At 39.9% G+C, this 26,447-nt stretch overlaps 3 protein-coding genes across 5 annotated transcripts; 1 reads left to right on the forward strand and 2 right to left on the reverse strand.

Moving 5' to 3' along the window:
- Positions 1-1,242: 1,242 nt before the first annotated feature.
- On the reverse strand, positions 1,243-5,703 carry c3h17orf67 (chromosome 3 C17orf67 homolog). Its single transcript, XM_067584264.1, has 4 exons — positions 5,230-5,703; positions 3,858-3,958; positions 2,214-2,365; positions 1,243-1,474 (listed from the first exon to the last, which is right to left on the reverse strand). The coding sequence occupies exons 1-3, from the start codon at positions 5,282-5,284 to the stop codon at positions 2,249-2,251; spliced, it is 273 nt and encodes a 90-aa protein (XP_067440365.1). The 5' UTR covers positions 5,285-5,703; the 3' UTR covers positions 1,243-1,474; positions 2,214-2,248.
- A 1,544-nt stretch (positions 5,704-7,247) lies between these two features.
- dgke (diacylglycerol kinase, epsilon) lies at positions 7,248-14,431 on the forward strand. The gene is made up of 11 exons (XM_067584260.1): positions 7,248-8,279; positions 8,689-8,848; positions 8,965-9,084; positions 9,214-9,357; positions 9,491-9,648; positions 9,755-9,803; positions 9,999-10,112; positions 10,271-10,342; positions 11,602-11,729; positions 11,977-12,088; positions 13,577-14,431. The coding sequence occupies exons 1-11, from the start codon at positions 7,828-7,830 to the stop codon at positions 13,799-13,801; spliced, it is 1,734 nt and encodes a 577-aa protein (XP_067440361.1). The 5' UTR covers positions 7,248-7,827; the 3' UTR covers positions 13,802-14,431.
- Positions 14,432-17,963: 3,532 nt separating this feature from the next.
- On the reverse strand, positions 17,964-26,113 carry LOC137179525 (E3 ubiquitin/ISG15 ligase TRIM25-like). Of its 3 annotated transcripts, none has more exons than XM_067584263.1 (8): positions 26,000-26,113; positions 25,108-25,711; positions 24,477-24,572; positions 24,075-24,308; positions 23,480-23,648; positions 23,271-23,327; positions 22,041-22,238; positions 17,964-18,405 (listed from the first exon to the last, which is right to left on the reverse strand). In XM_067584263.1, exons 2-8 carry the CDS (start codon positions 25,693-25,695, stop codon positions 18,266-18,268), a joined length of 1,482 nt encoding a protein of 493 aa, XP_067440364.1. In that variant the 5' UTR covers positions 25,696-25,711; positions 26,000-26,113; the 3' UTR covers positions 17,964-18,265. The 3 variants fall into 3 exon arrangements, with proteins under 3 accessions (XP_067440364.1, XP_067440362.1, XP_067440363.1); XM_067584261.1 differs by having other exon boundaries at positions 25,108-25,745; positions 26,000-26,102; XM_067584262.1 differs by lacking the exon at positions 26,000-26,113 and having other exon boundaries at positions 25,108-25,992.
- Between the last annotated feature and the right edge of the window lie 334 nt (positions 26,114-26,447).

The following is a 26,447-nucleotide window of genomic DNA, read 5'->3' on the forward strand; positions in this document are numbered from 1 at the left end:
CACCGAGAAATGAGGTTATGGATTTTATACAAACCTGTAACGATATGAGGCCTTTAGACAACAGTCTAAAACATTGGAAACATTTTATTATTTCCAATAATAATATTCTAATGGTCTCAATTTCTGCTTTAGGTATTTTGGAAATCTCTGAAAAAAAGCTACTCATATAATGGTTTTAAATAGGCCGAGTTCCATGCTAAATGAAGAGTTGTGTATAACTACGGTGGGAGTTAGAGGCCTCAGGCTTGGACGAAATAACCTAATTTAGCCAATTCAAACCTGCAGCAGGCCCTCACTGATTTCCCTTCGGTTTGCTGAGCGATAACATGGCTTTTCGTGCGGGTTCAGCAGTTCATAAACCCACACATTTGGTGTGAATTTTACATTTAGAGTAGACCTTTTCGTCGTGCATGTAGGTCTGCTTTTTATAGACGCATTTAAATTCAGTCATTTGAATATATTTCACATGTGGGTGCTGCCTGGCGGGGAAAATGCGGCTCCTCCTTCATACAGGCCCCAGCTGCTGTATTTATCTAGTTCTATCATTGCACAACCATCTAAGCGCCATTTCAAAGTTGAATTTTTCATGCTATTTTATATTTTTCTATAGGCCTAGATTTACCGCCTTTTGCAGGCACATTACTGCTCCATTTATCCAAGACTTCAGGGTTACCTAACAAGCTTCAAAGCCGAGCCATTTGACAGGACAACCTATTAACCCCTAAACAAGCACCTCTTCTTAGTGCAAAAGTTTTTTTTTGTTTTTTTTTAAATGACGTAATCGAAATACAATGTTAACTGATTTCGGACTCTTTTGATTTAATAACAGATCCCGCTCCCTCCTGAAAGGCAGCTCTTTGAAAGGTGTTACTAAACGTAGATTTATACAGTTTTAAGGTCTTTTAGCTGATTGTCAAGGGATTTACTAAACCCTCAACGTCACCAATCTGTAGCCTATGCAAATGCAGGTTTCAAATTTGAGGCGGTAAAATCCCCTCCGTCACTGACTAAAAGCATGTGTCCTTGAGTGAAATACACCAGTGGACTGAATGTTGTCTGCACCTCTACTCCTCTTTGCAGCAACGACAAAAAAGATAAACATAAAATACTGTAATAATAATAATAATAATAATAATAATAATAATAATGATAATAATAATAATAACAATAATAATAATGATAATAATAATAATAATAATGATAATAATAATAATAATAATAACACAACTATTGCTACACAGATCATGCATTTGAATTTATTTGAGACTGTATTCATCATTAACACACTTCACTCTCTATGATACATGATACACAATTTGGAAAATACATGTGGAAACTATTAATAATGGTAAACTACACAGCTGTAGGATTATATATGCATGACCATTTACTCCACAGACATCACATGGTCATTATATTTCAAGAGAAAGAGATCTTTTAATAACCATCCATGTCGTCAGTCTCTGGTCCTCTCCTGTGACAAGAAGACAAGAAGATAAAGACCAATTCAAACTGTGAATCCTGCAACATATATTACACATGTTGGAACATTTCAGCATCAAAGGTGATTGAAACAGACTGAATTATTGGTTATTATCCAGACAGTAAAATGTGACTGAGTCATATTCCTCGACCTAATAATCGAGGTCAGTTTTAGATTTAAATGAGAAGCTGTCACCATACAGCCTCATATTTTTCGTTTTTGAGTGTTAACAGAGCTGGTAGCACCAGGTTAAGTGTTAAATTATTTACACAAGATAAATTACTATGTCAAAAATATTACATAATATGAGCCTGACTCGGAAACTGTTTTACAGGTTGTTTGAGGTTTCCTGTTGTGCCAAAAACGTCAGATATAATCACAAAAAACAGGAAGAGATAAAAAAACATTACAGAAATTACAGAAACAAGTAATTCAGTGTACAAAAGTTAACAAGTTAGCAGGGAATAAAGAGAGACAGCTGCAGATTAATGTAATGACTCCTCTCAGGCCTTGAAGCACGACTTGCTTGTGTGTTTTGAAATTTAAAAGAACATCAGCTCTGAATTTATATGAAATCTGTCATTCCAATTTTCTTGCACCCTGCATGTGTTGCTAATGAAATCTGACTTAAATTAACACTGATGATTATGTTGCTGTGTAGCTGTACAGTGTTGCAATCATGTACAGTGTGTATTTGAGGTTTGAAGTGTAAGTTTAGACTTGTGGTGACCTTTGTAATCATCATCACCATCATCATCATCATCATCAGACAGGGTATCCATAGTTCCTGTCACAGCGTGGGTAGCAGTGAGGGTTCAGCCAGTGCTCCAGGTTGGTCTCCTGGGCCCTCTGATCCAGAGCCTGCATGTGGAGCAGATGCTCCTGGGGGAGAAATGTGCATTGGTGGATGAAAGTACATTAAAAGAGAGAACACATGGAGGCTGATGAATGTGGATTTAGTTTGCTACCCACATTTGCACAAACAAAACCAAATGTTGAACAGGGGAATAACCAAGTCAGAGTGAAACTCCACTGACTCAGAACTGTTTATCACCCTGCTTTCAGTTTCACAGACAGCATGGCAGCATGATCAAAATACATTTACAGATATGAGTAGAGCTAAAAAGAGGGAAACATGCTTGGACTTGTACAGTGATGAGTGGAATAATTCAAGAGCGGTACAATCCAAAGACATAGACAGTAATATAGTCATGTTTTTATGTGCTGCAGCTTCAGTTAGATTTTCCTCAGACCAGAATAATTATCAAAGAAACAAATTCAGAGAAACAGACAAACACACATATTTGATTCTGCTAGATTAGATTGTTAATTAGGAGGTGATGTCCAGAATGACATAATTTACTGTAAATGTGCTCTTACGGTATGTAAAAGAAGAAATTGTGCTTAACTAAAATTCTCTCCCATTGGTATTTACTTCTAATTAATTTCAAAGTAGAATTTAAATGATAAATCATATCAAGTAATATCTCTCGAGAACTTTTCTAGCTGTACAAGATTGAAGATTGAGCTTTTGGCATTTATTTGTATTTATTTATTTATTTATAATTGGTAGTTTATTTATTTGTCTTTCTGATTTTTGTTTTGTCATGTTGATTTTAATTTTACATTTTGTAAAAGTTACCATCCAAGTTAGAAAAAAAGCTAATTTATGAATAATAAAAATGATAAAATTATATATAAATATTTTACACAAACTTAAAAAACACTAAAAAAAAATAGTGACACTTTATTTAAACCCCCCTACAGTAGTTAGCATTTATTAGCAGTGTATAAACTATTAATAATTGTTTATAATTATATATATACATAATTATATTATATATATCATATTGCTATTATTTACACACACTTTATAGTGTAAACAGATATAAAGACATTTTAAAATTATTAATGGTATTTCAAAACAACTGTAACTCCTCATTGAAGTGTACATAAGAGGTGCTTGCAAACATGTAACAAAGTTATAATCATATTTAATCATATGTGTTTGGAAAACATTTGTAGGCAGGTTTAAACTCACCTGAGAATGATTTGTACATCTGTAACAAATGCTTTATAACACTGTAAGGATTTCTGAATGTGTGTAATTATATATGATTTTATTTGATTACAGTTATATCTAACAATCATTAACTGCTATGGATGCTTCATATGAGACATTAATAAACACTTTCAAATGTGCATTATTTTTTACAGCTACATTTTAGTGTTTATTAAATATTTATGTACTGCTTACAAATGCTAAGGGAGGGTTAAACTAAAGTGTTACCTAGCTCAGCATGGTCAATAGTATCTGGTCAGTCTCCACCTTGTACTGTATTTATCTGTGCTCTTTGCTCTGAATGAACCTTACCCTCATTGGCTCATCGGGGTAGCCGGGCTTCGCTGGTCGCTCCTGCCTCTTGCTGCGAAGCAGCTGCTTAGCAAAGCTCTCCTTGATGATAGGGTTGGCATCTGAGGGAGTGACAAAGATAAGAGTTTGCCTGGACAGAGATAAAATATTTACTCAAATGTCTTGTGATACACATCCAATTCTTCTGCTGGTGCTGGGAAAGATTAAATAAAGAAGGAATGAAGTAGCTCTGTGAGACCTGCTTTAAAACCATAAAAGAGGTGAGAGACTGTGACAGGTTTATTGGTGATGTGAGTGTGTGTTAGCAATTTCCTTTATTTTTACTCGCTCTTCACAAGAGACTCGGGACTGTCTGCTCTGAGTTTAACCTCTGCCAGAGTTATTTTGTTTTTGCTATGAACATAACAGCTGTTTGCTTGGTGGCTGGGTATTGGCTAATCAGGATCACATTCCTCTCACTTAACGCTGCGTTCAGACCCATGAATGAACCTCTCACCACTATCTGCTGCTGGTGAGCTGTGGCTGGCCTGATCTGTTTAGCTAGTCCATGTGAGGCTGTTTACTCCTCAACGCCAGCCCCAAGGGAACTGCACTCCTGCTCTCCAACACACACACACACACACACACGCACACACACACACACACAAACACACACTAGCCTCTGCAGAGCGAGGGCTCTGTCTCCCTCGCTCTAACTCAGGCCTGTTTTGAGAGGTGGTGGAAGGTAACAAAGTGCCCATTCATCCTCCTCGCTCCCCAGGGAGTCCGACCCGTGCAGCACGTGACCCCAGCAGGCAGCCAGGCTGGCTCTCTGTTACTCTCTGCCAGAGGGAGCTGCTGTGAAAATGAACCCAGCTCTGTCAACACAAGGCCAGAGTTGCTGCTGCTGCTGCTGCTGCTGCCTGGACTCTCACAGCAACGTGGCAAAACACTCAATCAATCCATAAGACAGACTGACTTAACCCTGATGATTTGTTATGTTTTAGTTTGTGCTGGTTTTAAGCAAGTATGCATGCTGAAAATAAACTAATTATACATGTAGATGCAGTTCCTGCAAAATGTAATAATGAGGTAAAAGGAAAAAGTAAAATGCAATTAACATAAAAATAGATGTGAAACAACATTCCTTCCTCATCTAAATAAAGTCACACAATAAAGGAAAGTTGTACCAAATTCCTGCAAAAAACAAACAAACAAATACACAAAAAACAACCTAAATGACACCATCCAATTATCTCCATGATATGCATCATTCACTGTCCTTCATTGTCTTTAAAAAAGACAAAAAAGCTTTCTTTTGATTCAAATATCAGCCTGTGTGCAGAGACAGGCAGCTTTTTCTCCTCAGGTAAAATTCTCTAAAGGTTCCTACCTGTGTGGATGGTCAGCAAGACCAGGCAGAGCAAAAACACCACCAGCTTCTTCATCTTCTTCACCTTTTTTCTGCTTGAGCCTTCTCTGCTCTGAGGTCCAGACCAGAGTCCAGAGGGGATGAAGGGGGAAATTCTCCTCCCCCTCCTGCACGTCACCCACAAACCACATCACATACCTGCTCATGTTACTGATAAAATAATAAAAATAAATGACTGATAGTGCTGAGACATTAACTTACACACAAATATAATTCATATAGATTAATATTACACCTCCAAAGATGAGAGAATTATTGAGGATAAACAATTAACAGCACCTATAATATGATGTATGAGGTTTGTTGACTTGTGAGGCAGGTTTGAGGCTGGCCACTAGATGGCAGTGCACACACACAGTCATGTAGAGATGAAGGCTGCTTTTGAGGCTGTTAAAACTATCTCAGTAAATCAAGTGTTTGTGAAATAGTCTGATTTTATCAGCACTAATCACAACTTAGACACAAAACACAACAAAATAAACACATGATACGAACTTGATTTTACACATATCAGTTTAAAACAGAGATCACTCACCATTAGTACTCACCATGTGGTTTAATTTTTTTCTGAGAAAATTTAATAAAGAGGGCTGCTTCACAAACTGGGAAAATGGAATGTAAAAGATGTGGGCGTTCACCTGTCAGTGAGGGTAATTAAGCATTATGGGAAGTGTAGGATCCAGTGTTTTTAGAGTTTGACCCACGCAAAGTATTAAAAATTAGGATGTCTCAGACCAATTTTGACCATTCTTAAAAAAAAAAAAAATCTGTTGTTGACAAGTCCCCCAAGTTGATAGGAGTGCAATACTAAGAAACTCTTGGTAGGAAAATCAAACGTCTGCTTGGTGCCTCCAGAAGGTTAAATAACCTCAGTAAGAAAATATCTCATTAGTCAAACCGCAATTAAAGTTTTGAATTGCGTCAATTATAATAATTTATCTCCGTTTTCAGTTAGGTTTTTTTTTTTTTGTTATTCTCAATATGGTTATTGTTGTTTTCTTCTTAACATCACTGCTCTGCTGTTACAAAGACCACATTTCCGGACAGGGATCATAAAGCTTTTATCTCATTTTTAAAAATTAAAACATGTATTATGATTGCAGAGTTTCGGTCTTTGTTTTCTTTAATCGCCTACCTGCCTAGATATTAAGCTAATTAGCTTTTCTGTCATTAATTTATTGTAGAGATGAAGTGGGGCACTGCCAGTGACGTTCGAGGGAAAACGTCATTGTGCGTCATTCTTTCCGTTTCCTCTTCTTGAGCTCCTTTTTCAAGACCCATGTCTCCGGTAGCCACCGTGCGCAGTTACATTACACTGATGGTGTAGCTTTGATTCATTCCTAAGACATAGAAATAGGAAGCTTTTGTTCCCTCAATGTGATTATCTAACACGCTATGGGCTCATGATGCAGTGCAGAGCGCATGCGTGCTGTGGAGCGGCTGCCTGCACATCAGGAGCTCAGATTCAGAGATGACAGCCGAGTGAGATATTATTCGAATTTACTTCCTTGTTCGTTTCCACACAGGTGTTTTTCACTTCTAGACTTATGCTCAGGTTGAAGTTCGGTGGAGTTATGATAGAAATTGTGTGAGGTCTGTTCCTCACCATTAAAGGTGCAGAGTGTAGAATTTAGTGGCATCTAGCAGAAAGGACCTGGCAGAAATGGTATATAATATTCATAAGTATGTTTTAATTAGTGTATAATCACCTGAAACTAAGATGGTAGATGCCACTAAATGGGAGGGCAGGGCCTTTAGTTTTGTTACACTACAGTTGCTACCACAGTATTCTAGGTATTGCAGCTACATGAGCTTTCACCAGGGTGCTAGAAGACTTCATCTATGGGCTTCATGATAGTCTTCATCTAAACACTAAATAAAGATAATTTAAGAAGGTATCTAAGTGCCTTTGATGATGTTATTTTGTTGCAGACTACATCAATCTCACCAAAGTATTACAATTATTTTTAATTAGATAATTATCTCAACCCTCATGATGTGGACACCCTTTGCACTTGTAGCTACCTACTGACACTTGAATAAGATGCGTTATCTTGGTTTTAATAGCTATAATTTGCTATATTTGAGTCATATGTTCTCTTGTTGTCTGTCTGTTCCGGTGTAATACGTATCAATATAATAACAGTTATTATTAGCATTTTCTCTATAGTTTTCTTAAAGGCTGGCAGGTGGAATATTTTGCCCTGCGTAATATGTTTTAAATGTCCGTAGTGATATTAAACCGTAACTGTTGTATGATGTGGGATATGCACAACGCATGTGCGTTTTTTCCTGTTTGTCAGATGACCATCTTGACTGTTGAACACTCTTTGCTGAAGCTACGTTAGCGAGGTAGCTCGTAGGACCAACGTCACATCGTTTAGTTAGTTATACATAGAGATGATTTAAACTTGGATTAGTTTCAGCATCCTGTTGGTGTATGTGAACATGACTGTCGCAGGGAAAACGTGGCCTGCGTCCTGCCTGCAGTCCGTGTTGTTGACATAGCTCTCTGCACTCGTTAGCATCATCCACCGCTCCCACTACCGACCAGCAGCGATGTACAAGGAGGGGGACGAGGTGCAGGACGACTGCGGCTCCCGGGAGGAGTGGACGCTCCTGTTCTGGACCTCTCTGGCCGTGATCGTCCCGGTCATCATCACGCTGTGGTGCAGCGCGCAGCGCTCCAAGCGGAAAACGCACATGAAGGACTTCTTTCGCAAGAGCAAGCACGGCTGGCACTACACAGACCTGTTCAACAAGCCCACCTACTGCTGTGTGTGTTCCCAGCATATCCTGCAAGGGGCTTTCTGCGACTGCTGCGGCGTGTGCGCCGACGAGCAGTGCCTTCGCCGGGCCGACCGGAGCCTGCCGTGCAAGGAGATTATGGCCCCTTCCCGGCCTGATGGAGCCATGGAGCACCGCTGGGTCCGGGGAAATGTCCCCCTCGCCAGCTACTGTGCAATGTGCAAACAGCAGTGTGGGACGCAGCCGAAGCTCTGCGACTTCAGGTAACGTTGACAGTGGGACAAGCGCATCCACATATGTAGTAGACTCACTTGTAGACCTGTAGCTGCGTTTGTGCGTAAAGGACCGATTTTGCTCTTGTTGCAGCCACTAAATCACATTAGGATATGGAAGGTAGGTGGTTGTCTACACATTAAGAATATCTACAACTCCCTGTACTGCAGTACAGTCCAACCGACCAGGGTTAACTTAACATAATGGAGTTCAACGACCTTTCATTTTAATCCGTCTTTAATTTGCTCTAATGGAGTACTGCTGTTGCTCTGTGGAACTGCACGGCACAGTCTAGCATAATCTCATATTAATCCCCCTTTAGCAGCGAGGATTCTGAATTCCCTTTCTGTATGTTCTTTTTCTAATCTGTGTGTGTGTGTGTGTGTCTTTAACTTCTAGGTGTGTGTGGTGTCAGACCACAGTCCACGACGACTGCATGGACAGCCTGGCAGATTCAGACCATTGTGAGCTGGGCGAGTTCCACAGCCTCATCATCCCTCCTCACTACCTCTACTGCGTCAACAAGCTCCGCAGGAGACACCCTGACGAGTACAGCAAGGTGGCCAAGTTATGACTGGGTTGTTTGGGGCCACAGATAGTATCTGTGTTGGTACAGCAGGCTTTATGTGGTGTCACAGAGCTTTATGTTGGAATTGTGTTCTTGTGTTTCTGCAGCTAGCGTCTTCCTGCGGCAGTGGCTGGACTCCAGTGTTGGTCCTGGCTAACACACGTAGCGGTAACAACATGGGGGAGGCTCTGCTGGGAGAGTTTCGCACCCTGCTCAACCCTGTGCAGGTCAGTCTTCTCTTTGTTCGTGTCAGTTTGACTAAATCATCCTTCCGGTCTCCCTTTAGTTGTCATCCTGCTTTCAAAGCCCGGCGATGACTCAAGATTGTAATTTCTTTCTTCTCGTCTCTCCTCCAGGTGTTTGACTTGTCAGAGCTGGCTCCTTCCAAAGCCCTCCAGCTGTGCACCCTCCTTCCCCCTGGTAGCGTCCGGGTGCTTGTTTGTGGGGGTGATGGCACAGTGGGCTGGGTGCTGGATGCCATCGACACTATGAAGCTGAAGGTGAGATGAGAATGAGATGGGATGATTTTTTTTTTCTTTGATGCATTGCAATGTTGAATTCTTTGTCTCCACCTTCAATTTCTCTGTGCTAAGATAACAAGAGACCTGCTGCTCCTGTACTTTACTGTTTCAGGGCCAAGACCAGTTTATCCCAAGGGTGACCATCCTGCCCCTGGGCACAGGAAATGACCTTTCCAACACTTTGGGCTGGGGTGCCGGGTATGCTGGAGAGATCCCTGTGGAACAGGTTCTCCGCAACATCCTCGATGCGGAGGTGGTCAAAATGGACAGGTGGTTTTTTTTTTGTGGATTCAAGTTCTCTGTATTTCTGAAATCCTAGCTACAGCCCTGTTTGCGTTTCGTATGTTTCTGCTTATTGCCACATTATCATTTTCAGATGGAAAGTGCAGGTAGCTTCAAAAGGCCTCTACTTTCGTAAACCAAAGGTGAGTTTGATGTTTCTGTTGAATTTCTTTTATGATTATGCGTCCATATCTTTACCTACAAATATGTTGTTGTGCTATTGCTCAGGCTTTGTGTTTTGGGATTTGCTGTGCAGTTTGTCAGTGACATTGTTAGGAAACTGACCCATTGACACACTTAGCAGTTTAAATAATGCATATACTGCATGTCCTCCTCAGGTTCTGTCCATGAACAACTACTTTTCTGTGGGGCCCGATGCTCTGATGGCGCTCAACTTCCACACACATCGCGAGAAAACGCCCTCCTTCTTCTCCAGCCGCATCATCAACAAGGTTGGAGAGTTTGAAAGGCTTCATTTGAATACACAAATCAGGTTTACTTTGTACTTGAATTTTCATATTAACGCACAGGTATTGCATGTTGGTTCATAGTAGGGAACATCAGGACAACAAGGTGCTTTGTATTGATACCTACTTTTCTCTTTCCCCAGGCTGTATATTTCCTGTATGGCACCAAAGATTGTTTAGTACAGGAATGTAAGGATCTGGATAAGAGGATTGAGGTACAGTAGCCTTGTTCATGTAATGAAGTTTCATGTTTATTCTGCTTTCATGTCTGCAGTTCACAAAGGGTATCAGACAGTATCAGCCAATGTTTTTACTGTATGTGTGATATTTTTGGATGAAAATTACTGACTTGTCTGGGTCTGCTTATGAATGAAAAAAAGCCTTTTTGTAGTCATTGGAAATTTTTTACTATTCTGCTGTTGAGTTTCTAAAAGTGGCATTCATTGACAAACCCTCATCCTAGAAGTGTTTGGAATTTGCTATCATTAGTTATTTGTAGCTATGTTTTATAGTGGACGGTAATGGTAAGTGTTAGTATAAAGACCAGAAGCAAGAGGGAACAGCTAGTCTGGCTTTTGCTAAAGTTCAAAAATATACCTATGGCTCTCCAAAAAAAAACCTGTCTTACTTACTTACATTTCTATATGAATTTAACAGACAAGATAGAACACGCTAATCAGTGAGCTTTAGGGGTGTTTGTTGAATGTTTTTGAGCCAGGCTAGCTGTTTTCCCCTGCTATCAGGCTTTATGCTAAGCTAGGCTAATCGTCTCCTAGCTTTAGCTCCATATTTATCACAAAAGCATGAGATTGGTATCAATCATCTCATCTATTTCTCTGCAGGAATGCAAATAAGTGTATTTCCACAATACACAAAAATGACATGACCTGCCATTGATGACAGGTTATTTTCACTATCAAAAATTCACTTGATGTTTATAAAACAGGTGTGCCTTCACCACACAGTACCTCATTTAGTATTATAGTTCAGCAGAGTTGATTATAGTTCTGTACTGTATATCTTTAAAATTTAGTGTACTGTAAAATATTCTGCTCTGTACATACTTCCGTCACTCTTCAATAACAAAATATAAGGGATCCTTATAAAAATTGTTTGTCTTTGTTATGTGTTGGTGTTAAAAATGAATATTGGATGACACATTGTTATCAGAACTTTTTAACTCTCAAATATCATAATATAAAATCCAGAATTGGTTGGGCTTTACGCTCTAGACAAGTTTACACTTGACCTTATTTTTCCTGTTGTGTTGCTTACAGACATGTTGGACAGATCAGAAAATAATATTGTTTTGTTGGTCAGAGTGTCCAGTCATATCTAACATTAACCAAGTTGAAATTCAGCAAATACCATTCGCCTGTCAGAGAAAAGTGCCAGGGCTGGATAGGGAATATTGAAACTGATTTTAGAACGTTGACAATGATCAATACTGTGTGCGTGTGTGTGTCTACCACAGCTGGAGCTAGATGGGGAGAGGGTGGCACTGCCCAGTCTGGAGGGCATCATAGTTTGTAACATTGGCTACTGGGGCGGAGGCTGCAGACTCTGGGAGGGTATGGGAGATGAACCCTGCCCCCCCACACGGTAAGACCAGCACGGTTATTTGGGACAGTTAGAGCTAATTACCATTGTCACCATCAATTCACCAGTTATTTTTTTGATAATTATTTTACTGAAAATAAAAAAATGTCAGATGCCCATCATGAGTAAGCAGAATTCATGTCCAGTTATTATGCTTTGCTATTCTTACTGAAGTGTTTATATGAAGTGCACCTGGTTACTATGGGAACCAATCCTGAGCAGCAGTGTTGTTTCCTGTCTCTCTGTGCAGGTTGGATGATGGTCTGCTGGAGGTGGTGGGTGTCTTCGGCTCCTTCCACTGTGCTCAGATCCAGGTCAAGCTGGCCAACCCTGTACGACTGGGACAGGCCCACACTGTCAGGGTGAGGCGAAGTCACACACATGTGCACACACGCTCACACAGTCCCTACACAGCACTTCCTGTTTACCTCAATAAGTAGATGTAGAGGAAGACAATGAGGGAGTCAACTTATTTTTCACTACCATTTGCCTCATCACAGCACTTGAGAATCTAATTTTAACTAATCTGATTAAGTACGCGTTACTCGACTCCTGCATGTGCTCGTTTTCTTTGCTTATTTTCACTCCACCTCACTCTGTTCTTTTCTTTGCTCCCTCTTTCATGTTAAGCCTCCAGCAAAAAAAAGTCCATACATAAACACTCTCAAAAACATGTGAAAATCAGCTACTGATGATGTACTGTGTATTTCTAGGTCAAAATGAAAAAACAAATAAATTTAGCCTTTCAGAGACTTACAAGTGCTTTAAAATGGAACGGTTACTGCTGCCACCTCCATTATTTTCACTGTTAACACCACATCAGTGGCAAGGAAAAAGAGAGGATGGATGCCATTATTGTGCGTCTGTATGGGTATGTGAGTGTGACCGTGACAACCACAAGAAGAACAACAAGATGGAGGAACTAGTTTTACTGGTATTTGAATAGCTTACATGGCTATTTGAATATAATGATTCTCAAAACCACTGCTGCCAACCCAGGGTGTATGTTTGATGTCATGAATAGGGGAACACAAAGTCAAGGGCTAACACAAAAAGGGGGGAGTTTGTGAATACTATTTCTTGCATTGTTAAGCATTTTCATCAACTTAGCAAATAACACACTTCTTCAAGCCTTCTGTAATAATGGTAGTCAAAAGAATTAGGAATGCTGTGTTCATTTCTGTATCACTAATGGCCTTACCCTACTGAAAATGATCTTTTTAGATTATTAGCAGAGACCTGACAATGATAGATAATATACTTGTGCCGTGAACCAAAAAATAATCAAGAGCACTTTTACTTTATTGGCTTTGATTTATGTTGAATGTGTAGTATCTTTAGGAGAATATTATAATATATTAATCTAAACATAAATACTTTTTTGATAAGCATTTGGGTGGCGCTCCACCAATCCAAAGGTCAGGACAGTCTGTAACCTGACAGGTGAAATCCACGGCAGCAAAAAGACTAAGCAAGATTAAGGTTCTTGCTTTGCTGTGAACAACAGTTGAAGGTAGCTTAGATGAGAGTATCTTTATTTTTATCAAGTCAGAGCTTTTCTCATCTGGCTCACGGCAACTGAAAAATAAGAAGTTCAGAGAGATTACAGTCAGTTACTCAAACTGTAAAACGGTTGGGGCAGAGGGATAAAGTGAGGACATGTCCTCCTGTCCCAAGTGGAAATATTAACCAGAGGGGATAGGTTTAGCATAGCAGCAGCCTGTATTGTAGTCATTGCCATGGCAACCAAATTGCGACCAGCTGCGCAAAATATAGTACAGAAACATTACTGAGCTAGATGTAGAGGTTATCACTCAAATCACCATTACTGACGATGCCGCCCTCTCCAGTTGGTTCTTAAGAGCTCAAAGATGCCCATGCAGGTGGACGGAGAGCCGTGGGCTCAGGGCCCCTGCACCATCACCATCACCCATAAGACCCAGGCCTTCATGCTGTACCACAGCGCCGAGCAGACGGATGACGACGACGACGACGAATCCAGCGCCTCTGAGACAGAGAGCCCCACCCCTCACGATTCACCCAGGCCCCCAGGGCCAGCATCCGCTCGTGCATGACCCACCCCAAACATCATGTGATCTGAAGCTCCTCTCACCTTAGTTTATGCCCTTTCTTTGGCACAGCTTCTATTAATCTATCATCGTAATGGCTCATATTATTGGGCGCTTAGTCATCATCCTCTAAGATCTTTGAACACACTTAATTCTCAGATCATGTTGATGAGAAGAGATGTTATAATTTTCCTGTGTAAACACTTCCTGTCTTTTTCAGAGAGCTCACAGGAGTTAGAAAGGTTAGTTCGGTTCTTTATCTTCACACTCCTCCATATATATTGTAAGCCAGAGCTCAGGCAACTCAGAAAGGAGGAGATGAATGTTTTGGAGAAAGATTGCTGTTTATTTGCACTGATCCCTTGTGCCATAGATATATATAGTCGACTATACTGTATTGATTATAATGTATTTTACAAACAAATGCCCAGTGCAGGCCTGTAGGTATCAGTGAGCCATTTTAATAGGATGACCAAGTTGCTGATCAAACCCCCTCAAAGCCATGTCTAAATCAACAGCAGGCCATGAAGTTGTATCACAGGAGGGAATACTACTGTCATATGGAGGTTTGCCTGAAGGTACATGAAAGCTTTATTTCCTGTAATTTTTTTTTTTTTTATTCCACAAAGAACAAAATCAGAATAGGACTACAGTGGATGGTGGGTGAAACAGGATATATTAATTCCCCTTTCAGGTTCTTCATCACAATGTTGATAGTTTTTTTAGTGTCTCCTGCATTTGTCACCTAAGATAAGGCTTTGAAATGTGTGTGTAGGGCAAAAAGTCTCTGAACCTCTACTCTGTTACAACTGCAATGTGTTCTTAATCACTGGACGTTGATGTTTGTTTACATCATGATGCACTGTCTCAAGTAGCTTGCCAAACTGCTGGTTTGTACAATAATATATGAAACTATATTTAACTTTCCTGTAAGAGCTACAGGAAACAGTCTGACTTGAGGTTTTGAAAGTATGGCCAAGTAACTTGTTTGGATGATCCATTTTGCCTTCATGTTAACCCTTTTTTTTCGTCTTCTTTACACACCTCCTCTTTACATTTTTTATGTTGCACTGTTTTGGCACTTAAGCTGATAAATACCTTACACTGCATAGGAAGTGGTAATGTTGATAGTGATAACTGCTGGTGAGATTATACTGTCCCATGTACTGTAGCTATTTTATGTTATTCAAGCAGTCCTCTTGCATCTTGTCATTTGTGTTTTACCAATCTGTCCTTGTTCATGCACTCCTCAATACTCACCACAAGGTGGCGGACTCAAGACAGTATTTTTCATAGATGGGTAAAGAAGAGTTGGTCTTGTACTTAAACCTCTACAGTTCAATATTAATACCATCAGAGTAACTTGCATGTACTTTCTGTGTAGTGGTCAGGTGGTTTTATTGATTAGTCTTTCCTGTACTCTACATAATGTGTGCAAGAGGTCATTTTTGGTTCTTTCTGTAAAATAGCCTACCTGTAGGGAGAATTAATTTTGCCATTTTAGGTGATCCTGTTTGTTGCAGAATGGTTGCCTGTTGCTCACAGCCATAACAGAAAAGTCTGTAGAATAGAAAAGCTGAACAGGGATCAGTTAATAGCCGCGTAATGCCTATGCTTTTGCAATATACACCCCCTTGGCAGGTAACCAAGGCTAATGGTTTCATCACCCCATTTGTTCGGTGAATGTCTTCATGCTCAAGGGCACCTATTTGACCTTTTACCTTATCATCCATGTTTACCAGAGTTGTGTGTGTTGTTACACTGAATTTACTTGTAACGTAACTGGGTTTATTGGCAGGTTTTTAGCCACATCAGCAGCATGGCTCTAGTTCAACACACTGTTTTAGAGTTCAGTATCTCGACAAATGTTGAATGGATTGTGATGCAATTTGGTACAGTTATTCATGGTCCCCCGAGAATGAATCTTAATGATTCTGTTGATCCTCTTGAGTATTTATTTAGCACCACCAATAGGTAAAAATTGTGGTTGTCAAACACTTCAGTGCTTGGCGGGATACAGCACAAGATGTGCCAACTGTATGCATGACAGCATAATGCTAACATGCTAGCTTTCAGCACAAATCAGAGTTGGTCCTAAATTCAGCTGTGGTCTGCAAAATACAGATAAAATATATTTTTTTGAAATAAAATCCAGCTGCCTCACAAGGTGACTGTGACTGTGCTGGATGTGTAAATATGCTTTTGTTTGCTAACATATTCAGCATAGCAACTTTATGAGGCCATAATTCATCAAATGTATATTATTGTGACTTATGCAGCTTTGACGTGATAAAAGTTGACAATGTGGAGCCAAGCCCAGCTGAGTGCAATATGTCCCAGACAACACCAATTGTACAACAACATGGCCTGTTTTCTGGCACCACCCTTAAAATGTTTTGCCCAAGTAGTGGTAAGGCTTTAACAACAGCAAAGTGGTCTCTTCATTATTAAATCATGAAACATATTTGTTTCCTGGCATGATGACCTCACAGGGTTGCTAGTGTGGCTAAAGACTTGCCTGTTTTATTGTGGGGGTGGAGGAATGACTGTGATCTTACTGGTTGTTTTGAATGCTACCAATCCACTGCTGTCAGTCTATTATTGTTATATCTAGGCACATGTAAAACAGTATTTATATAAACTCAATTTAGCAAGGCAAACTGGGTGATGCTGTGTAAGATACTGTATATAACCTATGTGCTATCCTTGACTGACATCAAATAATTAGCACTGGGCTCTAGCATTCAAAATGCAGTTGATGCTCACATTACACTGTGTTGTTTGTACCAAAATGCTTTATTAATTAATACACATTTGCAAATGCTTACCTTTTTTGCTGTCAAATATGTGTACACATAAAAAACAAGGGAACCCTAAAGACTAATAAGAATGTGTAGAAAACAATTTATTTCATTTTGACTATCATATAAGAGGAAACCCTTTCTTGACCTATGCTAAATAGAAATGAGACTACAAAGAAACATTGTCTGGAAGAAAATGAGTTTTTATTGGTCACAATCATGTAACACATAGCTGTTTACAAAAATGGTAGTAAAGAGGGTCTAGCGAATTTGCTACTACAGGTGTCAAAAGCTGATTTTGATTGAACTGAATGTAATGAAGTGATCTTTTGAATTTGAAGACATTCCCATAAATATTTTCATATATAAACCGCATGTCTCTGTGTTTTAATTAAGTTATATTATAAATAATTCAAGAATCTGAGGGAAAAACTGCTGCTGTGATGCCTGGTCAAAGATCACAGTGGCTATGCCCATGTGGGATATAATAAAGCCATAACACTGACATCATGACATTGGGATGTGGTGATCATTTACAACTAAACAAACATTGAGTTGCAAGAGAACTGAACATTTGGTGGTTGGATTTCAAGTTTTTACACAAAACCGATTCACCAACAAGAAAAAGACCATCAAACCATCAAATTAAAGAAAAACTCAGATCTTTGGAAAACATTCAATGTGAAGAACAAAGAATTTGATTTCAGTTGAGGATCAGATCATGACTAGATAAACAACATAACAGCAGTCAACACAATGACCCACAGAACACAAGACAAATATTAAGAGCTTATGCAATAACGTGAAATGTTACAGTAAAAAGTAGAGATGAACACAATTATGTAAGATCACTCTCAACATAACATCAATATTTGGATGCTGATTACAGCATGGGAAAAAGTAATCATTTCACAAACAGAAACACCTCACAACACAAACCCCATGAATACCAATTTGGTGAAGCTAATTTTTCGAGGATTTATCAGCTAAATTTCCCATTAAAGGTGCAGTGTTTAGAATTTAGCGGCATCTAGTACGACAGACTTGGCAGAAATGGAATATAATACTCATAAGTATGATTTATTTAGTGTATAATCACCTGAAAATAAGAGTCATTATGTTTTCATTACCTTAGAATGAGCCCATTATATCCTCTTCCACAGAGACCGCCATGTTGCACTGCCATGTTTCTACAGTAGCCCAGAGCAGACAAACCAAACACTGGCTCTAGAGAGGGCCTTGCACATTTTTCGTGAGTTACGCAGCCACCTTAGGTTCTCATACATGCTTAAAAGGGGAGGGGCAGGGGGAAGGGTATTCAGTTTCTTGCAATCTGCAACCTCATGGCTAGATGTCACTAAATCCTACACACTGGTCCTTTAAGTGTCTTTCTGTCAGGAAAGTCCAGAAATGCTTCTACTTACTACTCTCGTGTAATTGTTTACACTTAAATATTTCCAGGTTAAAAAAACATGACTATTATTAAAACTAATGATAATAAATACCAAAGACTGTCTCTGTGTATGTGTGCATGCATTTATTAAGCAATAGTATAGTGCCATTTCCTATGATATGACTGGTAATCTCCACATTTTTCTCATGCACAAGTCTCACAATGCCTCGTTCTATCTTGTTGTATAAGGACTGTAGATAAACACATCTGCTGCATTTAATCATTTTTGTTAGGCCGTTGATGCTGTCTAGTTGATCTCTCTGAAGAATGTTGGCGTCTGGGATTGTCTTTCTTAGTGAAATCAGACGTACTTGGCTTCTTTCCACCTGGTGCATTGGGAGGCTTTTTGTCTTGTCCTGAAGGAAAATATACAAAGTTTTCTTTATTAGCTCACCCATAGCATGAGAGTTGTGCCACTTGCCAAACTGATTAAAATTTTCACTTTCATAGAAAATAAATGTTTTCTGACGTTCTTGAAGCCACAATTACAAATGCAACTTGACAAAAGCCCTTTTGTTTGCTAACATCTTGGCACACAGGTAGTTCAAGTAATGCAGGTTGGTGAGCAGTTGTTTTTATTGGCAAGCCCAGTTCCCTGTGCACACTAGTCACTGCCAACTCTACTGCTGAGTAAGTCTGGGCAAGTCTATAGACGGACGCTCCACCTGTAACACATGGTAACTACTGGGCTAACATCATCACATTAAGATGTGACATTTTAATCTGGAAGGAAGGGAGGAAGGAGGAAGTCAGAACATTTACAGTAAAAAGACCGCACCTCAAACTAGCCTTTTCAATTCTATTCAAAAACTTTTACCAATTTCTGAATTATAAATACCATTCATGTCAACATGGAAGAAGGTAATTTGAAATCTAAATTCAATGCTAATGTGTTAAATGAACACAGTCTTTCAAAAAATTTGGAAAACTTATTTTCCTGTTCACTGTAGCCTTCTCACTGCTACAACTCTACTGTTTTCCTGGGGAGTGTTACACCTATGATACATGGTAACCCAAGCAAGCCTATCTCATATGTGACAGCTTAATCTAAGACACTCAGAACATTTCCAGTGACAACTGCACCTCAAACTAGTCCTGCCACATACCCACATTCTATTTAAAAACCCAGGTAAAAAAAAATTTAGCATTAAATTTCAGAAATGTACATAAGAATTTCAAACACATTGTACAAATTCAGAGTAAAAATTGCTTTTTTTAGCCACAGATAATTACTTTTTGAAGTATGCATCTGCCTGCATTCTATTATTCAGGCGTTCATCACCACAGTGCATGGAAAGCTTCCAAGAATAACACACTTACTGCTGTGTTCACTGGGCCACCACCTTCATGGTAAATACTGATAAATGATGCCATTTGAAAAAATCACCCACCAATTCAAAAAGTAATGAGTCAAATCATAATGAGAGAAGTCCTGCCAGTGGCTTGTGAACTACAATGATTCCATAAGGAGTGGTATGCAGCATGTTGTTTATATTGCAGCTTACATAAAGTGTTCTTCAAGACTAATGGTATCTTAGGTCAGATACAAAACAAGACTTGGTCAAAACCTAGTATATGGCTGGACTGTGTATGGTCAATGTGTGAAATTGTGGCCAGTTTGTTACAGGGATAGTCAGTGGTAGTGTCTATAACGTGAACTCCTGGATATTAAATGTTAATCTGGAATTTTCTGTAGTGGTCCCGGTAATATTTACTTAAGTAGCATATCACATGACATGGTTAAGTAATGGTTTGAGTAAAAAAAAGGAAACACTTTCCACTCATATCGTCTATGTTTGACGTGAAAGAGAACTGACTTTATTTAATTATAACTATTCTAATTATCTGTTAACTCCCCCTGCTCTTTCATCTGTTTCACTCGGTGGATGTCTTGTTTTTCACTCAGCATTGAGTGTTTTGTAACAGTGGTTATTTGGGGCGCTTTAATTGTGCTTTAACTCCCTTTTTCTGCCTCTTTCACAGTTAAGGCGGCTGTGGTGAGAGGTTTGACAGCATTTTGGGTGCAAATTCAGGAGGCTTATCTATTATTATTATCAGCTGCCCAACACTAAACTGATATAACAGCTACATGAGTCACATGTTTTATCTGCAAGACTTGTGTTTCAATGCTGTTGTTGTTGTTGAAAACGTCAGAGAAATAAAAAGCTTGCATTCTGGTATTAGTTCAGTGCATTCACTGCATTTAACACCAGAGCTGAGAGAGTCAGAGCTCAGAGCAGAAACACAGTCACTCTGCTTTGCTGCTGTCCTCCATCATCTCGCACCGATTCATTTCAGTATTTACCCTATAATTGTACAGGCCTGGTGGGCCACCGGGCCAACAAGAACCCCCACCAGGCCAAAAAAATTTTTTTACTGCCAAAAATAACTCCAAATATCCATTAATTTGGAAATCAATAATCAATAGCGTTTGGGAACCTCTGTGCTACACTGTCCTGAAACATGAGTCAACCTCTGTATCGTTACCTGGGAAACTCTTGATGTGACAGAGTGCCACTGATATCAGAGTCCTTTTAAAATTAATGCAGAGCGAGAGCGTGTGGGATGCAGGTTAGCTAACGTGAGCATGGCACCGCCTAAAAAGAGAAAAAGTTCTAACGCAGGTGACAGACAAACAAATATATTAATGTTTTTCTCCAAAACTCTGGAGCCAAGTAAAAATGCAGAAGGGGGAGAAGTGAGAGGGGCAGCTTATTTTTATGCAATAAATGCCATTTATTAAGTCATCCTCTCCTTGTGACCACTTTGTTTTAAGTCTTGAATATACTGAGCAAACAAAAATTTGAATGTAAATATAAATTGCAGATCGCCTGCTGCGCCACATGGCCGAAGCTGACCACGTGGATATGCTGTCCTGCGCGCCTTGTCTCTTTAGGGTTTTTTCGGTGCATACCACCAGGCCTGAAAAAAATTCTAGGGGAAACACTGCATTTTGGAAGCGTAACGGCCAAGGGGGAAACTCCAACACGGCCGGCCGACCAATGGTGTAACTTCATCACTCACTCACTCACGAACAAACGTGGTTATAGGTCCAGCCCCGCTGTTGCAGTCCAAGCAAAAATACAGTACAGCAATATCAGCGGGTGAAAGACACAATGGCAACCGCTTTCTGTCTGAAAGCACAACAAGAAGCAAATGTTTTTTTCCCTGCACCACCCAGAAGCCTTGAGGGCTTCAGCATGCATCATATAAAGGGCTTGTTGAACAGCTTCTGACACCACCTCCCAAAATTGACAATTTGACAATCACAACATCATCATGCAGTGATTGGCCTGGTGAGTGTAGGTGAGAAAGAAGGTGGTGTTAGAATTTCTCACTTTGTTTTTGTTTTTTCACACAACTACTTGTGTCACATTTCATGTGTACAGTTGTGTGCGACATCACTCATTTGTAAGATTCATGACATCAAGTCAACAAATTTGAGCTAAAGAGACAGAATTCTTGGAGAGAGATAGGGGAGGTAGTGGGTGCCTGTGCCTGTAACTGTGTGGTACATCCATGAAAAATGTACTTTTCATTACAAAAATGTACTCCTCTTGATCTTTTGTTTTTGAGTTTGCGGCTGAGTGTGAATGTGTTGCTTTATGAACTGGCTTACAGACAGTTTTCTTCTTTTTATCGTGGTAGTTTTTTTTCTGAGGTTGGCAATTCTTCAAGTGGATAAGCCGGATAAGCTACGTATGCTAGGTATTTTATTTTTCTGTGTGCTGTGTAATCACTTGGTCGGTTGGTTGTTAGTTGACTGATTTGCCTTTCAGTCGTTTGAACTATTCATGCTTTTTCTCTTTGAGGTCATTTGATACATGCTAAATTAAAGCCAACATGTGTAGAATTTTTTATGTGATTATTACATCTTTCAGATTATTCTGACGGCAGAAGTTTCATGGTAAAAAATTGTTGCTGTCAGTCTCTTATTTAATCTCAACAATTTGATATTGTGTGCGTGATTGTATGTTAATATCTGACTTACTTGGCCTTTGACCTGCCATTAATGGAGGAACCATATAGTATCCTGGTGGCCGGACCAGTCCATGCTGGGTTGGATTCCAGCCTGGGTGTGACCCCATAAAGGGAAAACGAGGTACTGGCTGGAAGTATGGCCGGATGGGTGGACGACCTGGACTGTGGGACCTGGGAGGTTTTCTCTGTTGTGGAGGCTGTGACGGTTCTGAAACAAGAATAGGCAAACAGAGAAGCCATTATAAAGTGTACAGCCATAAATGTTTTATCACATTGTAGAGAGTCTATAGTAGAGAGCTTGTCATAAAGCATGTGTGCAAGACAATGACACATAAAGACATTTAATTAAAATCTCTAAATACTCGTACAATATAAGTGTATCAAACCGTGTGTACAATGTGCTGCGAAACATACTTGTGCCAAAAAATATTAAAGCATCATTGTAAGAAAATATTCTAGACATGAAAATTTATTACATATGTGACTTGACTTTGTTCTATGACTCCAGAGTTACTGATGTGTGTGAATATTTTCCTGCACATGGACAAACGTCTTCTTACAGATAATTCTCCATCCTTTATTAACTAGAACAAATTGTTGATATAATGAATGTCAAATGTCACATAATGTTCACTGTCCTCTTGAACTTGTGTGTGTGTATATATATGTACATATATGAAAAGTGTTCTGAATATTTTGCCCCCTTCATGTATGTTAATGGAGTGCACAAAATATTAGGAACACTTTTTAATATAATGCATCCCAGTACACCAGCACCACCCACTACGACCTCAATAATAGCCATAAAGTAGAATTATCACCTTTCTGACAATGTCAACAAAAACTGAAAATGTATAAGCTTTGTAAATGTGGAATTTATGGCAGAGCTGTTGTATTGGATTGCATTATATTGCACAGATGTACCTAATCAGGTGGCCGAGTGTAGATTCACTGTACAGTTATTTATGAGACTTAAAGCACTAACCATGTACAGATTATTATCAGGTGCTATCATTGTACATATATAGATTTAGAATATGGTCCCAGTTTTTTAATTTTAGTCCAGTGTCTAAATAAGATTTTAGTTATGTTTTATTACTTTTTTCTACTTTTTTGGGTGACCTTTTACTATTTTGTGATTCTTATGTGTAATTTTGCTATTATAATACTACACTTCCCTTTGGGATGAATTGAATACTCCATCTATCTGTCTGTCTGTCTTCTATATAGATGAACATACCAGATTCCGGCTGTGGTTCAGTACTTGCATCTCCTGAGACAGGAACTGCTTTTTCCTCTGTGAAGATCACAAAACTCAGAATTTCAGTAGAAACAGTTCCCCCACCACAGCAAAACACAGTAAAAATTGGACATGATTAGCTTCTCTATACTTTCAGAATACATATCCAAATGTAAAATCTCCCACTAAAAATGCACTAGCACATTCACCTGTTTTAACTATTGGTAGTCTGGCCTCAACAGGCTGTTTAAAGATCTCGCTCAGATGTTCCTTCAGGGCAGCAGCAAAGGCCTGTGTTGCTACCACCTTTTTGGAGTCCAGGTTGATTCGTGGGGTGTGAGGCTCAAACTTTACAACCCGAGGTAAGTCAAACGAAGCCTGTGAGGAACAAGGGAAAGGAGAGATATTTTTATGGGATGTGATTTTATCCACAGGAGGGACACGGGGGGGGGGGGGGGGGGGGGGGGTGCCAAAGTCGGAAATGTTAAAATTCTACACATAGTGGTTTTAATTCAAATTGTGGTGGCTGAAACATCTCATGCAAACAAATAATATACAGCTGTACTGGCCAGGGATAAAATTTGCCTAATTTCTATGTTTTGCTTCAGTAATACTGTTGAAGATATGCAGGGGCCCTTTAAATAAATCTGAATATTCCAAGTGTATTCAATAATGAGGACCACTTTTCTCATTTTAACTGCAATCGCTCTCTGTATAGTCAATTCTGTCATATTTTTTAGGCTAAACATCAATCTCTCCTTTCCACCTCCCCTACTTTATCTTTCTATGACAATTGTTTTCCACCTGTAGAAAGACCAGGGTTTGGGATTGACTCAGCAGACCGTTGATATCATCTTTGGCTTTTCTCATAATCTCAGTGTTCTCGGTGAACTTCTTCAGGAAGTCCCTATGTTTCGTCAGACCAATCTCCAGCTCACGGTCCACCTCATGTTGGGCCTCACGCTCCTCTTGGGTCAACATATCCCGCATCTCCTGATACACAGCTGCCAATGCTGTCTTCCTATTGATTGCTGAGTCCTGTAGGCAAGGACCATGATGGGAGCCGGTGGGGTGGAGACAAGTAAATACACACACCGGCATGTAATTAACATCACATTTTTCTTTGTAAATAATTCAATAATTAATTTGTTTCCAGTTGGTAAGTGTTCATGTGAATAACATGGGAAATGTCACTGTACAAATTACCTTCAGCTTGCTCTGCATGTTGTTTATTTGAAACACATTGGTCTCAGTCTTCTCGATCTTCCCATCCAGCAACCCAATCTTGGTTCTCAGGTCGGACTACAAAGACATATAAATAAAAAAGATATAAGACAGCTTCAGTACAAAGAGAATTATTATATTGGTTGTTATATTTGGCACCGAGCCTACTTACTTGCTCACCACAGCCTTAATGAAAGGCCTGGAGCATAATGCAAATAATATTTTAATATGTACACCATCTGTTTTATTCCTGCAGCATCTCTCTCTAACTGGCAGCATTAAGTATCACCTTACTATTAAAATATTTTCAGTTGCTCAGATGGATTTATACTCTTGACTGATTCAAACATTAGTGATTGACTTCTGTTTTGTATCACACATTATATGTTACTTCAGTTTTGTTATATTCTTGTTGTAAGTTATTAATACACTTTACGACAGCTTGACAGCTTGTTTATGTCGGTTTGGCACAGCAGGTTCATAACCACCTTAATGAGACCAGCTAGCCCAGTATATCCACTGATATCCCGTTAAACATAGAGTGAGGCAGCTGTCAGGTGAATACTGACACACACACACACACACACACACACACACACACACACACACACACCTCTATCAGGTTCCTCCGCTCCTCAGGGGATATGAAGGTGCATCCTTTGTGGACTGGGAGGCAAAGGCTGCAGATCAGGCGGTCGTGTTGGGTGCAGTAGAGCTCCATCAGTTTGTGGTGGTCGGGGCAGATGCGGTCCATCAGGTCACCGACAGGCTCACTCAACTGGTGGAGACTTAAGTTTGGATTTTCCCGGTGCGGCCGCAGGTGCTCGTCACAGAAAGAGGCCATGCAGGTGAGGCAGGTCTGGGACGCTTTTGCCTCCATACATGTATCACAGCGGATGACATCCTCTTTCTCGGCTTTGGCCCCCTCCTCTCCGGACAGACCGGCCTCGTTCTTGCTCGACCGGACTCTGAAGGTCTCCACGACCGTGCTGAGGACCGTGTTTTTCTTCAGCTCCGGTTTGGTGGCGAAGTGGGTCCGACACTGAGGACAGCTGTAGGTGTCCTTCCAGGTGGCGAGGAGGCAGTCCTGACAGAAGTTGTGTCCGCAGGGGATGGTTACCGGACTGTCAAAGGTGCTCAGACAGATACTGCAGGTCAGCTCTTCCTCCAGACTCATCAGGGAAAACGGACTCTCGTCCATTTCGGCTGAGGTGAGGCTTCAGGGAGAAACGAAACTTAACTTGTCAAGTTCTGGGAAAACGAGGAAAAAACGATTTTCCATGTGATCATGCTGTTATTGAATTTCACCCCACCCCCTGGTCTGAAATTACAGTTAGCAAAAAGTCGGAGTAAAACGCTATATTTTCTTAAGCTCAGCTCAAATATCACGACGTCACGACGATAAATTTCTTATTTCAATAAAAGTGCAAACGACTTCACACCTACTACATACCCAAACATAATGACGGTCCCTAAAATGAATAATTCCTTTTTGCCACACGTACCTTTGTGCTAGTGCAGATAACTTCCGCTCTCATAAACAGTTCAGAAATGTAGGCAGTGTTAACCAAGGCCAGATATGTCATGACTACGCACATCTCTCTCTCTCTCTCTCTCTCTCTCTCTCTCTCTCTCTCTCCCTTCCCTTTCTGTGTGTGTGTGTGTGTGTACTTGTATGGCTATCCTTCTGAGAACCAATTTGAGTTTTATACAAGGAAAGTGAGGACATTTCTAAAACCTTCAAAGGGCTGTTTGAAGGTTCAGACTTGGTTTTAGGGTCAAGGTTAGAAATGGGTTTAGGTTCATTTTAGGGTAAGGGTTGGAGTTAGGCATTAAGTTGTGATGGTTAAGGTTATGGGCAGGGGAATGCATTATATCAATGAATGGCCTCATTACCTACGTGTGTGTGTACCAGGTATTTCTCGTGTTGTGGGGACTTAAATCTGTTTACAG

The sequence above is a fragment of the Thunnus thynnus genome, chromosome 3, assembly GCF_963924715.1.
Source record: "Thunnus thynnus chromosome 3, fThuThy2.1, whole genome shotgun sequence".
Lineage (NCBI taxonomy): Eukaryota > Metazoa > Chordata > Actinopteri > Scombriformes > Scombridae > Thunnus > Thunnus thynnus.

Excerpts from the sequence above, each read along its gene's own strand:
- dgke (XM_067584260.1), top strand. The coding sequence starts at position 7,828 with ATGTACAAGGAGGGGGACGAGGTGCAGGACGACTGCGGCTCCCGGGAG. Across the intron at positions 9,804-9,998 it reads TCTACTTTCGTAAACCAAAG|GTTCTGTCCATGAACAACTA; the intron begins GTGAGTTTGATG and ends TGTCCTCCTCAG. Across the intron at positions 10,113-10,270 it reads CCAGCCGCATCATCAACAAG|GCTGTATATTTCCTGTATGG; the intron begins GTTGGAGAGTTT and ends CTCTTTCCCCAG.
- c3h17orf67 (XM_067584264.1), bottom strand. The coding sequence starts at position 5,284 with ATGAAGAAGCTGGTGGTGTTTTTGCTCTGCCTGGTCTTGCTGACCATC. Across the intron at positions 3,959-5,229 it reads CTTGCTGACCATCCACACAG|ATGCCAACCCTATCATCAAG; the intron begins GTAGGAACCTTT and ends TCACTCCCTCAG. Across the intron at positions 2,366-3,857 it reads ACCCCGATGAGCCAATGAGG|GAGCATCTGCTCCACATGCA; the intron begins GTAAGGTTCATT and ends TTTCTCCCCCAG.
- LOC137179525 (XM_067584263.1), bottom strand. The coding sequence starts at position 25,695 with ATGGACGAGAGTCCGTTTTCCCTGATGAGTCTGGAGGAAGAGCTGACC. Across the intron at positions 24,309-24,476 it reads ACATGCAGAGCAAGCTGAAG|GACTCAGCAATCAATAGGAA; the intron begins GTAATTTGTACA and ends CCTTGCCTACAG. Across the intron at positions 18,406-22,040 it reads AATGGCAGGTCAAAGGCCAA|GACAAGACAAAAAGCCTCCC; the intron begins GTAAGTCAGATA and ends ATTTTCCTTCAG.